This window comes from Plutella xylostella, chromosome 16 (assembly GCF_932276165.1).
Source record: "Plutella xylostella chromosome 16, ilPluXylo3.1, whole genome shotgun sequence".
NCBI classification, from domain to species: Eukaryota; Metazoa; Arthropoda; class Insecta; order Lepidoptera; family Plutellidae; genus Plutella; species Plutella xylostella.
In genome coordinates, this window is record NC_063996.1 from 1101596 (window position 1) to 1115767 (window position 14172).

General features: G+C 37.6%; 1 protein-coding gene across 1 annotated transcript; it reads right to left on the minus strand.

The window, feature by feature from the left end:
- Positions 1-57: 57 nt before the first annotated feature.
- Positions 58-14068, minus strand: LOC105382227 (mevalonate kinase ERG12). Its single transcript, XM_048626465.1, has 8 exons — positions 13915-14068; positions 12905-13031; positions 12126-12344; positions 11616-11810; positions 9455-9684; positions 4009-4074; positions 3043-3170; positions 58-2641 (listed from the first exon to the last, which is right to left on the minus strand). Exons 1-8 carry the CDS (start codon positions 14053-14055, stop codon positions 2509-2511), a joined length of 1239 nt encoding a protein of 412 aa, XP_048482422.1. The 5' UTR covers positions 14056-14068; the 3' UTR covers positions 58-2508.
- Between the last annotated feature and the right edge of the window lie 104 nt (positions 14069-14172).

Genomic DNA, 14172 nt, shown 5'->3' on the forward strand with positions numbered 1-14172 from the left:
AGAGAAAAATATTAGCCAATATGAGAAGGGAAAAACAGATAAATAAAACCGGAAATGATTATGTACATTAATGTTTTTATTCATGATAATATCAATTTAACTATTATATTTTTAAATACCCATACTTAGCACCGAAATAATTCTAGACAAATATATTTTATTTTGAGCAGGCTCTTATAGAGGCCGTTAACAAGATGTAGCATATCGGCCAATTTATTTTAAACCTATTTAAAAATATTACATAATTAAGTAATTCCTTAGTTATTGATTTTGTAAATTGACCGATACGCTGGATTTTGAAGGCAGCGACAAGAAACTTATAAATATTAAATTGAAAAATAAACAGGCGCAAGGCTCGCAAGATTTGAATCAAGTTTTTTTGTTTGTGGCGCTTGCCTTATTCAGTTGTCTAGAAAATTCTATAAAATTCGTTGGTACATGATAGCTGTCAGAGGGTAAAAACCCCATACCCCGTTTACATGCTGGGCGGGGCTGGGCCAAGGAACTTAGTAATGTTCCAAATAAACATGATAAAACTCGGTGAGGTTGGCTTGGCCCAAACAAGGCCAGCATGTACTGGTGTTAAACAAGGGCTATAATAAGCCGAAATCGGGTCATTCTAAGGGCCTAATGTAGGTTTATCGAAACCAATCGAGCAATGAAAATCGCCGCCAGCGTGTATGGGGCGAAGCTTGTGCAGCGCGTATACCGCTAGGTGGCGACACTCCCGCGCCACACTAATTCGCGTTAACTCGTCACTAAGGAAGGTGTAAAAACTCGCACTACGCATGCTGAACAATGACATTTTCGGATCACTATACCACTTGCAACACCCTGTATAACTATTACAAACAAACTTCACGATACGACATATTGTCTAACAACAATCATACTACTTATACCACTAATTAAAGCTGGAAGACATAATATTCATTAAATCCATTCACCATTTTGTCATCCATCGTTTTAACTAGAAGAGGTAAGTTGATACTATATTTTATTTGTTATAAAAACGTAACAATAAATTAATAAGTAGATTTAAATATGGTTTATATATTTTGATTTCAAATTCAAATGATTTGTTATTTTTCCTAATGTATCAGATAATTTAGAATTCAATTCATCTGATCTCAAGCTTCTTCGATAAGAAACCAATAAGACCAAAAACTACATCTCAATACAATTTCATGATTACAGTACATAAAACTAAATATAATAAATTTTAAACATACAATAATAAATAATGCAAACTAAAAATATTATAACTTAGGATAAAACTATATATTTTTACTAAACTTCCTTTCCGAAACGGGCATAATTTTGGTAAAAATTATCTGTGTGGGTCGCAAATCTAAACAATTTGGAACCATATTCATATTTGGGCTAGGTAGTTGTCATTTGATTAAGGCCCTGTTTCACAATGTCTAGTTAGTGGCTACCTGTGGGATAAAATACATGCTGTCACTCTCTGTTATTACTTTTTTGACAGTGACAGCATGTATTTTATCTGACAGGTAGCCACTGACCAGACATGAAACAAGGCCTAAGTATCTTTGTACCTATCATCAAAAGATCTATATTTCCTTGCCTGCAATTTATTCATGCTTGCCCCTGTCATTTATTATATTCTTTATTAAGTAGGTATAGCCATACATGACATTGGTATAACGCATGGAAGTAATAAGTACTGTACTTAAGTACTTATTACTTCCATAGTATAACGACAAACCTTTTAAAGTAGGTACCTATAGATAACCAAACTTTAAACTCGTATATTTGAATAATCTTTAGGCAAACATCCATTACGAGACAATACCAATAAAGCTTGCTCAAAAAACTAAATAAATATTGTCATATCACTTGCAAATCAAATACACAGGAATGTTTGCGGCGTACGAGCGTGGAAAAATAAGCTTTATTTTCTACCACATACCATTCAATCTTGCACGCATACCGGACGCACTCTTGATCCCTTTTAGTTGAACAAAATCTGTGTTCTTTCAGTTTAAATTTCATCGAGGTAGCGTTTTTAAAACGCGTATTGTAATACTATTTATTTAGCCTCTTCAAGTGGCCATCGAGTACTGTAATATCGTCTTTACTCCGCACAACTTAAGACTCGCTTTTGGTGTAAAATATCGCACCTGGTTGGGACCTGCCTTGACCGGTGGGTTCATACTCTTAATTAATAATAGCAGAGAGATAATACATCCGTTTCAGTGTTACAATAAAAAGCAGCAGCAAAACACACGCATAAAACCTGAAAAGAAAATATTTGACGATTTTTCATTCAAATCCAAAGTCCAAAAATCATAACTTCACTTATTCACCACTAGATGTCGCTATACTTGCAAAACATCTTAAAACTGCCACTACCCACCGCCAGGTGTCACTATCCGAACTTTCACACTAGATGACGTTAATTGTTTTAAAGTTTCCTACACCGGCCGCGAGATGTCACCACAGTCCTCCCTTTCTCCTGCCCCTGGGTTTGCCTCGAGTTCTGTGTCACATGTCCACTCTGACCCCGGGGGCTCCGAGGGTCGTCTCGACCACTCGGAACCCGTTCTCGAGGAGGGAACTCGAGAGGGAGTCCACCACTGAGCGAGGGGTCGAGGGCGGTATTAGCACCATGGCGTAGCTGGAAAAGAGAATGTTCAGTTTAGTTGCGGAATAGTCACATAATGCCTTTAGAATGCCGGCGCCAACAGCAGGCAGTGGTCCAACGATGTAACGATCATCGAGGATCAAGAAACAATATAAAAATTGCGGTTTTTACACAAAGAAAATAGGATAAACATATTAGATATAGATATTATAAGAGCGTAGAACAGCGGTATCCCGCTATCGCATAACACCGTCCGCCATTTTAATATTGTTTCTTTATACATACCTAGTCGTGCAACGCCATAGGCTCTTCAATTTGTCTATTGCAGCAATGACGCGCTCCGACCACACTCTTTACCATTCGTTCTTCAGCTACCATATCGATCAACGGTGCAGACTTAATACCGTAAGTCTATAAAAGAAATAAGTACATACCCGCCGCCGCCCGCGCCGGTGAGCTTGCAGGCGAGCCCGCGCGCGCGCGCCTGCGCCCGGATCGCCTCCAGCGACGGGTGCGACACGCCTAATGCCGCCAGCAGGCAGTGGTTCAGCTCCCACAGTTCCTGGGAATGAGGGGAAGGAGTTATAGAGGAGGAGGTGAAGGCTGAGAGTAAGAGTGAAGTAACCAAATTTCTGTGAAAAGGCCTTGTTAACGAAGCTATGAGATATGTTTTTTTTTTTTTTGTGTAGCCTACTTATTTTCCCACTGCTGGGCAAAGGCCTCCCCTTTCATCTTCCACACATTTCGATCCTGTGATATATGTAGGGTATATGAGATATATGTAGGGTAGGTAAATTAATGAGTTTTTGTGTAGCCTACTTATCTTCCCACTGCTGGGCAAAGGCCTCCCCTTTCATCTTCCACACATTTCGATCCTGTGATATATGTAGGGTATATGAGATATATGTAGGGTAGGTAAATTAATGAGTTTTTGTGTAGCCTACTTATCTTCCCACTGCTGGGCAAAGGCCTCCCCTTTCATCTTCCACACATTTCGATCCTGTGATATATGTAGGGTATATGAGATATATGTAGGGTAGGTAAATTAATGAGTTTTTGTGTAGCCTACTTATCTTCCCACTGCTGGGCAAAGGCCTCCCCTTTCATCTTCCACACATTTCGATCCTGTGATATATGTAGGGTATATGAGATATATGTAGGGTAGGTAAATTAATGAGTTTTTGTGTAGCCTACTTATCTTCCCACTGCTGGGCAAAGGCCTCCCCTTTCATCTTCCACACATTTCGATCCTGTGATATATGTAGGGTATATGAGATATATGTAGGGTAGGTAAATTAGTGAGTTTTCTAGATTCCAAGCCATTCATTGCCTAAAGTAAAATGGTATGAAATGAGGCAAAAAATTGTGCAGCGGGGTAAAAAATGCATATTCATACTCACAGCTAAATGTTGGTAGTCGGCCTCCGGGTCGGATATCACTTTGTCACTGGATAACTTCTCTAATACCTGGAAATAACAAAGATAATATAACTTCATGCGAAGGGCGAAGCGAAGCTCGCGGTAAAGCTAGTGTCTCATATTCTTTACAGGCTCTTGAACTTTGGCGACTTCCCGGTTGCACCATCGTTGCACCAACAAGTTCAATTGAATCACAAACAAACAAAATACATTCGATCGCGATATTCACGTGTTTCCATCACGTGTGAGTTCTTGAAACAATTGCACGCAGGATAATAATGTACCGCCCTTGGCGCTAATATATCATCAAGTGTATTACACATCGGCTCAATAAAAGAAAGTGTATCGAAGGTTGTTTCATTCGTTCAATGGAATACAAAGTACAAGTGAGGTGCTTGAGGAAAATTATTAGCGTTCATCGAAGATTGATTGTTTAGCAACTACCTACTTTAGTACGAACCGAACCGATTATAATAATAAAAATAAATAAAATAAAAAAGCCTTTATTTCTACTAATTAAAACTTTAAAGGTGTGTACATGCATAGAATATTATAATGTAAGTACTTAAAATGAATTAAGTAAAACGTTTTCACAATAATCACATGAAATATTTATAATAATGTACATTCTAATTAATTCACGTAAAATTTTGCATGCATAATTCGTAATATAAATAAAATTCTAAATAAAAACATTGCTAATTAATGTATTGAATTCATTTAAAATAATTTCATTTTAATTTATTATTATTATACCTAATTCTAAATAAAACATTTGTAATTACCTAAATGAAATCAAATTTAAATATAAGCGTTCATAATATTAATAAAATTCTAAATAAAAACATAACTAAATAATTGATTGATTTCCTATAAATAAATTAATTTAGAATTTATTATAATTACAACTATGTTTAATTTTATTTAAAAACATTCTTATGTAGTAGTCGCCTCCACGGCGTAGGCCTCCCCCAATGATCTCCACAAGCTTCTGTCTCTAGCTTTTGTCATCCAGTTCGGTCCACATGTTTGTAGGAAAATGTCTGCCCACCTCTTTCTTTGGCGTCCTTTACTTCTTTTTCCTTCTCGTGGTATCCATTCGGTGACACGCTTTGTCCATCTGGAGTTTTCCATTCGGCAGATATGTCCCGCCCATTTCCATTTCAATTTCTTAATTCTACTTAGTATGTCGCAGATCTTTGTTTTCCTTCTTATATCAATGTTCTTTATTCTGTCTTGTAGTTTGATATTCAGCATACTTCTTTCCATTTTTCTTTGACATATTGCCAGTCTATCCTCGTCTTCTTTCCTTAAGGACCAGCTCTGACATCCATACATTAAACTTGGCATAATAGCAGTTTCGTATAATTTCTTTTTTATTTTAATGTGTATCTGTTTGTTTTTCATGATTTCTTTGAAACTCCAGTACTTACTCCATGCAATGGCTATGCGTCTCTTAATTTCATTTTCAGTTCGGTTTTTGAAAGATACCCGCTGCCCCAGGTAGATGTATTCATCCACGAACTCTATATTTCTGCCTTCCACTATAACTTCTTCTCTACTGCCATTAGTCATTATTTTGGTTTTAGTCGGGTTTAGAGACAGACCTACCTTTTTACTATTTCTTGCCAAATCGTTCAGCATCTGTTGGATGTCTTGTGGATTTTCCGAGAAAACGACAATGTCGTCTGCAAAGCGTAGGTGACTCAAGTATTCGCCATCAATTTTTAGTCCTCTTTCATCCCATTTCAAGTTACGAAAAATAGACTCCAATACCGCTGAGAATATTTTTGGTGATATGGGGTCGCCTTGACGGACTCCTTTCCTAATTGGAAACTCTCTACCTTCTTTTTCTAATTTAACTTTTGCTGAATTATTGCTGTATATGTTATAAAGTAGAGCTATGTATCTTTCTTCAACACCTTGTTGCCTTAGAGACATGTATAGAGTTCTATTATATTCATTTGTTTTCTCTATTATTTGTGATACAACATGAATGTGATCCATTGTGGAGAAACTTTTTCGGAAACCGGCTTGTTCGCGCGGCTGGTTTTCGTCCAAAATTTTTGTCACTCTATTCAGTATTATTTTTGAAAATATTTTATATATGTTTGACATGAGGCTTATAGGCCGATACTTGTCCAAGTCACTTCGATCGCCTGTTTTGTGGATCAGTATAATTGTAGATTTTGACCATTGCTTAGGTGTTTTTCCCGATTGAAGGATGTTATTAAACAATAATTGAAGTGGACCTTGCAATGTTTCTGACAGTGATTTCAGCAGTTCGTTAGTAACGTGGTCTTCCCCCGGTGCTTTGTCGTTTTTTTGTGAGTTTATTGCACATTCGATTTCAGCTTTTAGTATACATCCGGGTAGGGTAGAGTCGCAAGGCGAATATATAGGTAGTTCTGATGAGTCATTTGATGTGTAGAGGTTTTCGTAGAAGTTGGTGGCCTCGTTTATTATATCCGGTCTTTTGTAGAGCTTTTTACCTTTTTTGTTTTTCACATTTGCTGTCCATTCACTCTTACATCTTAGCTCTTTAAATGCTTTTTTTATGGCTCCAGTTTTCTCTATATATGTTTCGAATAATCTTTGTCTCTCATTCTTTTGGTGTTTTGATATGTGTCTGTTTATTTCCTTACTAATTGTTGTAATTTGCTGTCTAATTTCCTTAGATCCCTTTTCTTGGTATAATTTTTTCCTGTCATTTAGAAGTTGTAGAGTGTAGGTGTTAAGTGGTTGCTTCTCTTTATTTGTCTGTTTTGGAATTTGCTCTATCAGTTCTTTCATCACTAATTCAAAGTTTTCGTATTGTTCCTGTATGTCTTGCGATTTGGTGACGGACTCTATAAATTTTTCTTCCCAATATTTGCTACTTGTTCCAGTCAACTTTGGTAGGTCTCTTGACATGGTATTTGTTTTCTTGATAAATGTTCTGTTTCTTTTTTCATTTAGCTTTAATTTACACCTTATCATTCGGTGATCTGTTGCAAAATTCAAATTGTGTATAATATTAAAATGATGTGTGCGTTTTGGGTGGTTAGTTAGTATGTAGTCAATTTCATTTTTGTATAAACCATCTGGTGATTTCCATGTCCATTTCTGATGCGGTTTGATTTTGAACATGCTATTTATGAAAAAGAAATTTTTTTCAAGTGCAAACTCTACCAGCCTTTGACCATGTTTGCTTCGTTGCCCGTGAGAGTAGTTACCAAAAATTGATTGTTCCCCTTGTTGCTTCTCACCAATTTGTGCGTTGAAATCTCCCATTAAAATTAGATTTTTTGTATGAATAGAGTCCAACACAGTATCCAAAGTGTGATAGAAAATTTCCATATCATCCATGCTATAGCTTTCAGTGGGTACATAGACTTGAACGATCGTCCATATCTCTTTATCAGATACTCGAATTTCGATTGCAGCTATTCTGTCTGAGTAAGATTTGAAGCTGATTATAGAGTTTTTAAGTGACTTTTTTATAAGGAATCCAACGCCATTTTTTCCCTTCGTTCCAGTTGTGTGATAGAGAATAAAATTATCGAATTCTTCAATTTTTTCGTTTTCTCTCCTTGTTTCACAAAGGCCAATGATGTCCCATTTTATTTCGCTTATGGCATGGCTTAGTTCTAATAATCTTGTATCTTTTAATAATGTCCGAACATTTAAACTTGCAATATAGAGATAATTATCATTTTTGTTTTCTTCTTTACTTTTTTCAGAGTAATTTGTTTTAGGGGGGTTTTGGTCGTCCTCCTCCACGGTGACCAGCCGGCTTGGAGGAGTTGGAGGGACTATAGTTATACGTTTTTTTGATGTACATCATCTTTGTTGCATTGTTGTGTTTGATTCGGAGGTTTTGTAGATCTTGAATTAGTTATATATGATGTAATATTGTTTGTTTTATTTTTCTTGGGTATTTGTTTTATATTTTTGTCTTGATTTGGGGTTTTCTGACTTTTAGACTCAGGTGACTCTGATAAATTCCTTTTTTGGGTTCTTATCTCTTTATTTTCGTTTCCTGTTGTGTTTCTTTGGTCTCTCTTGCTCAATGTAATTATCTTATCATATCGAATGACAACGTTTTTACCAGAGTCTCGCTGTTTTTTAAATTCTTCCTGTATTTGTCGTCGCTTTTCAAGGGCTTCCTTTGTGAGATCTTCTTTAATATATATAGTTGAATTTTCGAGCATTTTTTTCTTTTTTAATATCTCTATTTTCCGCCCCATTGTTGTTATCGTAACGACGACAGGCCTCACTTTCTCCCCTTTCTTGCCTAATCTTCTTACCAGCTCTACTTCGCTTTGCTGACAATCAATCTTCATAGTGTTATTTAAAATATTTAATATTGCATTTGACAAATCATAGTAGCTGCTCTCTGATTCTTTCATGCCAAAAAACAAAAGATTTTTCTTTTTAAGTTGTTTTTCTAAGCGTTCGATAGTTTCCTGCTGTTTATCAATTCGGCTCTCCAAGTTTGCTGTTTTTTGTTGTATTGTGGTAAATTTTTGATCTATGTGACTGTTTATTTCCTTTTTAATATTTTCTTCCATGTTACGCATGTCACTTTTTTGGGTCGCCAGATCGTTTTGGATTTGCTTAAGCGTATTTAAAATTTCTTCCATGTTTCTGATATAAGCGCCCTCTTCTGTTTGCTTTGGATAATAATGCAGAGATAAGTTAGATATGCTTCTCAATTAAGGACGAAGTTCCGCTACTCCCTTCTAGGTGGCGGTAGTTTCGGTTTATCAATTTTATTGGTAAATATATTTCTCTGGAGTGGTGCGTGCGCTAAATCGTTCTGCTACTGTTGCCTAGATGGCGTTGTTTCAGATATCGCTCGATGATTGTGCACAATCGATTTTTACGATCTTTTGAGGTTACAAATTAGGAGAATAGCGAAATATTGTGGATTTTTACAGTGTATCACTCTTCCTGGGGTAGTTACCTGCAAGACTTTCCTTTGGAGGTGTATCCATGCTTTTATTTCACTTTTATAAACTGGTAACTGGATTTGACCGTTACACTTTTTTCCACTTGTTTTCTTGTTTATTTCGCCACTTCTTGCCTTGATAACATTTCTTCACTTGCTATATCCCTTTATCTATGCAAATAATCACTTTTATCCGGATTCAGTTTATTTTTTGAATTATTATAATTAAAATAATACAGAGTCGATGTCAACAAGAGCTCAGTAGCGCCCTCTCCATTATAATAATATGTCCTGATTAAAATACCATGGGTTTTTAGCATGACTATGCATTAGACATAGGCGTCTTTCCTTATCCAACCACCACTACATAGTATGTAAGGTCTAGGGGGGCGAGGGGTTTCCCATGCTACGGTTTCAGTGACCAAGCTGTAATTCAAGAACGATGACCGGTTTACTTCGCATGTACACCTCTATTTCATAATAAAACACACATACCTGTGTAGCGGTCTTCGCGATATCATCACAAGCGTCCATGATATGATCAACGGCGGCCATGTTTCTCTGCCTCAGTGCTGCCACCTTGACGACCAGCGCGCGGGTCTCTCTCGACACTCGCGAGTCCACCAATAGGATGCGCATGCCCAGACGAACGGAAACAGGCCGCGGCCGCGTTCCTTTTTTGAATTCCACTAGAGCTCCGAATGTGCACGTTGCGTTGTCTATGCCTGGAGAAAAAAGAAAAGTATTATTGTTTGTTTTTCAGCATGATTTGATTGCCTGAAAAGGGGTTCAAATGCAGCCAGTCTCTTTCTGAGAGTCTCCTTACAGTCAAACTCTTTCTATTTCAAAATTCATAAACTGCTTTCAAGTTTTAAAAATACATAATATGTGGAAATACTGAGTGTTGTGGCGCTCCTTGGGAGAGGCCTATGTCCAGCAGGGGATGATTATTGGCTGATGATGATGATGATGTGGAAATATACTTAAATAATACACATTGAATATGAACTCATTTTTTGGAATGTTTAATACTTAAATTGAATGAATGAAATATGCTAGCGTTCAAAATAAATCTTGAATGAGAGGAAGAGGCCTTATACGTTACGTCACCACGGCCTGTATGGAAAAGAACCACGGCTATCAATCAACAGCTTATTAAACTGAAAGCCGTTGCGAGCTTATTATTTATTAGGACACAGTTCACAGACTAGGCAGCCTAGATCTGAGCGTAATTACATTATGAAAGTGGAGCAATGGAGCCGGTACGTATATGCTTTCTTGTTTATCTTGTCAGACGACATAATAATATGGGAATTAAATTCCTTAACTTTAGGTCGTCAAAACTAAAAACCGACAATGAGGTATTGCTAATATGTTTTCAGATACTACCATTATAATAACATTTAATTTACCTAAACTAGTAATAAATTGTATTAAACCCTTTGTTTGTTTTACTGTCGAACACTTTATTTTTTTAAGCATGATGAATTTAATGGTGCCACAATTACTTTTATTATGTATTTCAACAATACAAATTATATTTATAATAGAATATAATGCAGTTACGTCATTTTTTACGAAGCATTTCACGGTTTACAATATTAATGTCGTTGTTATAACTGTAACACACAACTTCAGAGATTCGCAGATCATCAGAAATAATTGAGCAATATTTACTGACGCGAAGAATGGATCATCATTGCCATTTCATTTCGCGACTTTAGGGTTCCTCTGGTTAAGAAACTAATATCATGAATCGCCTGGAAATGTACGCACATGATGGAACAAAGTTGAAATGCTTTGTTTAGGTAAAAGGCAAGAACTGTAATTTATTTAGTCAACAATAGATACATGAATAAGCTAGCACTAGCTGCTAATAAGATGCTGTTCGATAGCTAATATTGTGTCGCCATTTTTGGTCAAGCAGTCAAGCTGCATTATTTTTAGTGTGTCTGTAATAAAAACTAGAGCTGTTCTGGGGTTTGTCACCACGGTGCAAGGATATAATAGCCTGTCAGAAAGTGTAGCATCAGTCGCTGACTGCCCATGCTGCGCCGTACTTTAAAAGTTAGTTACACTAAAGTTATTTTACGGAACTCTTCACCTATTCCTCCCTCGCGCTTGACCAGCTGTGTGGTCGAATGCTTTATTACGCCAACCTTGACACACTGGCGGCAGTCATTAGCCACGAGTGTTTGTGAAAATTATACAACGATACGACCTTCAACCTCCGTCCGTACACATACGTGAGATAAATCAATGTCAATACAATAATAGAAAAAATGATTGTCCTTTGTCTATTGATTTTTGAGAAGGTAATGCGGAAATATTGTTTGCAAACTTAGGTTTCTAACTAGGTCCAAGTTTGGGCAAAATGCATGCGCTAGGTACGTACTTGATTGAAGACTTATGACACGTAGTTTGTAATGGTTTCATGGGGAAGACAGATGACCGAGTGTTAGTTAAGGATTTTTAGCAATGCCCCCTGAAACCACTGGTTCTTTCTGGCAATAAAACAGCGAGAACTTTATACTTTCTAGTTTTCTAAACAGCACAAGCTGAGTCAGAACTCTTTTCACCCAATCATTCTCCCAAATCTCTCACCGTTTCACACGATCGCATTTGTAAATGAAACCAACACGCATCTCTCTCTCACCTGACGGCGACCCGTGCATGATCTTCTCGCAGTTATACGCCCACTCTGAGATGATCTCCCGCTCCTTGCTGGTAAAGTCGTCGCCAGAGGTCGCGCTGAACGGGTCGTAGTTGGACGAGCCCTTCAGCTTCAGCAGTTGTATGAGCGCGCCCGCGAGGCACACGGCGAAGGAGGCCGAGCTGCCGGTGCCCGCGCCTGGGGATAGTGGAGTTCATTATATGTACTTACTAGCTTTTCCCGCAAGACTTTCTGGATAAAAAGTAGCCTATGTGTTAATTCAATAATTAAGTAGCCATGGACCAAGCTGTACTCAAACAACTATTAACATGTCTGCCATATAATGATAATTGCTATCATCACGGGATTATTTTAATAGTGCCATTTTTTGTAGTCTTTTTTTATATAGCCTCTAGACACATACAACTGCTGGGCAAAGACCTCAATTTTAACATGAAGCAGTGCAGTGTAAAATAGCACTACCCCAGCCCGCTAAAACACAAAACCACTCACCAATCGTCAGCTCACTGCCCATAGAGATCATCATAGACTTGACAGGCAAATTCGTGCTGCCGAATATTCCAGAAAACACGTAAAGGAAACTCCTTAGAGAGTTCTTCTGGTTGTTCTGTAGGCCGTCGAAGTCTGGCCGGATCTGGTGCAGGAAGACTTCGACCTTCTTCAGGTGTGTTTCGTGGTCCAGCATCTCGGGCAACCGCCAGGAGAACTTGCCTGCGAGTGAAGGAATGTGGTGAGTGAATGATGATTTGAAAATGGAGGTGAGTGAATGAATGAGGGGTGCTCCTCTTTTTTGGGGTTTAGTTAGGTAGGTTTGGGGTGGTAAGGTACGTTCAAGAAAAGTGTTTATGTCCATAATTTCAATTAAAATTGTTATTACTTAATTTATGTACCTTGTAATGAATATTATTCATTACATTCGGCGTGAAATGGAATAATCAGAAAACCTCAAATGGCAATCTACACTTATTATATTTTATTGTTTCCATGAAATTATTTTTTATCGCGTGAAATATGCGAATCTAAATACCAACGGCTTGAACCATAACGCTAGAAGCAATCTGGGAGGGGAATCTATACATAAACATAATTAACCATAGTTAACCCCTTTTCTGACTGTACAAAGTTTATGAAGCTGACCTGTGACTCCAGAGGGGTATACATATCTCTATTACTGTTTCTACAATAGTGTTTGATGATAACCTGTGACTCCAGAGGGGTACACATATCTCTTTTGCTGACTGTACATCACATGACATGACATGAAGCTATACCTGTGACTCCGTGAATGAGCGTGGGGTGGAACAGGTGCTCGACGATGGCACGGAGCGGCAACGTCTCCAGTAGGCTGACGCACGGCAGCTGGATGTGCACCGTGGGCTCCTCCAGGGTTGCCACCTCCTGCGAGCGAGATAGCGGTTGTAGACGGTGTTAGGGTTACCACTTATCATCAGAGGCTATGTTACAATTATGTGAATAAATTTTTTTCCCACCAGTCAGTTCCTATGGTAAGTGGACCAATGAATATGATTGGTGGATATCTTATGATCTAACGTAGCATAGCACATCTCTGGTGGAAAAGCACCCTTAGGGGTGGTAAAGTTGTTCAGAATGACGGGTAGTGTGACCTTCTTCCGGCTTAATGGAACACCGTATTGTATTATTTGTAATCAGTTAATCACACATGAAAGCATGTCTGAGCATAACAAAATGAACAATTATTTCAGCAATTTAAACACACTGAAGCGTGATATTGCAATAAAAAATAAAATGCGAATCAAATATAGCCAACACACACATAATTAAAAAAACACATGCACCAAACTAGGCATAAAATCAGGTATTAACTAGCTCACGTGTTTGATGAAGGTACTGATTATTTCTTCATGAAATCCAATAGTAGGTATTTATTGAATGTTTGTAGCGAAAATTTTACAGGAAAATAAAATTTCCATGAGTGAAACCAAAATGAACCACAAAGATATTACCAAGGGTTCATTTTTAGAAGCGGCTACGATTTATTGCATATTTATTTAATATACCTCAATTATAAAATTAATTGGGGCAACTCACTTTACTGAAATTCTACGCATTACTCAGATTCTAAATTAGATGTTATTAGGGTCAAAATCTATATCTAGAGCCAGGCAGACATGAGTTTCGAAAAGAAAATTCTGTGCAAATCTGTCAAAAAATTTGGTCACCTAAAAGTACAGGTATACTTGTCCAATATTAAAAAAAATAATAATATATAAAACCAGTAATATACAAAACAAATTCTCACCTTAATAACGATAGAACTCCGTAGCCCGAGGCTGGTAGCGATGGCGGTCTTCCCATAGACCACCGAGTGTTCGCCGTGCAGGATCACCTTGCCCGGCGCCGACACGCTCACCGTCAACAGATTATCCATCGGATCAAACATCTTGTCTGTGAACGCTCTACAACGTGACAGTTCTCTATGGTCTGCAGTAAAAAATTACGCTCTAAAAAGTTGACCGTTCTCTATGGTTTCCAAAATGCGTTTGAGGTAGGAAGAAAA

Excerpts from the sequence above, each read along its gene's own strand:
- LOC105382227 (XM_048626465.1), bottom strand. The coding sequence starts at position 14,055 with ATGTTTGATCCGATGGATAATCTGTTGACGGTGAGCGTGTCGGCGCCG. Across the intron at positions 12,345-12,904 it reads GCTCATTCACGGAGTCACAG|GCAAGTTCTCCTGGCGGTTG; the intron begins GTATAGCTTCAT and ends CTTCACTCGCAG. Across the intron at positions 11,811-12,125 it reads GGGCAGTGAGCTGACGATTG|GCGCGGGCACCGGCAGCTCG; the intron begins GTGAGTGGTTTT and ends CACTATCCCCAG.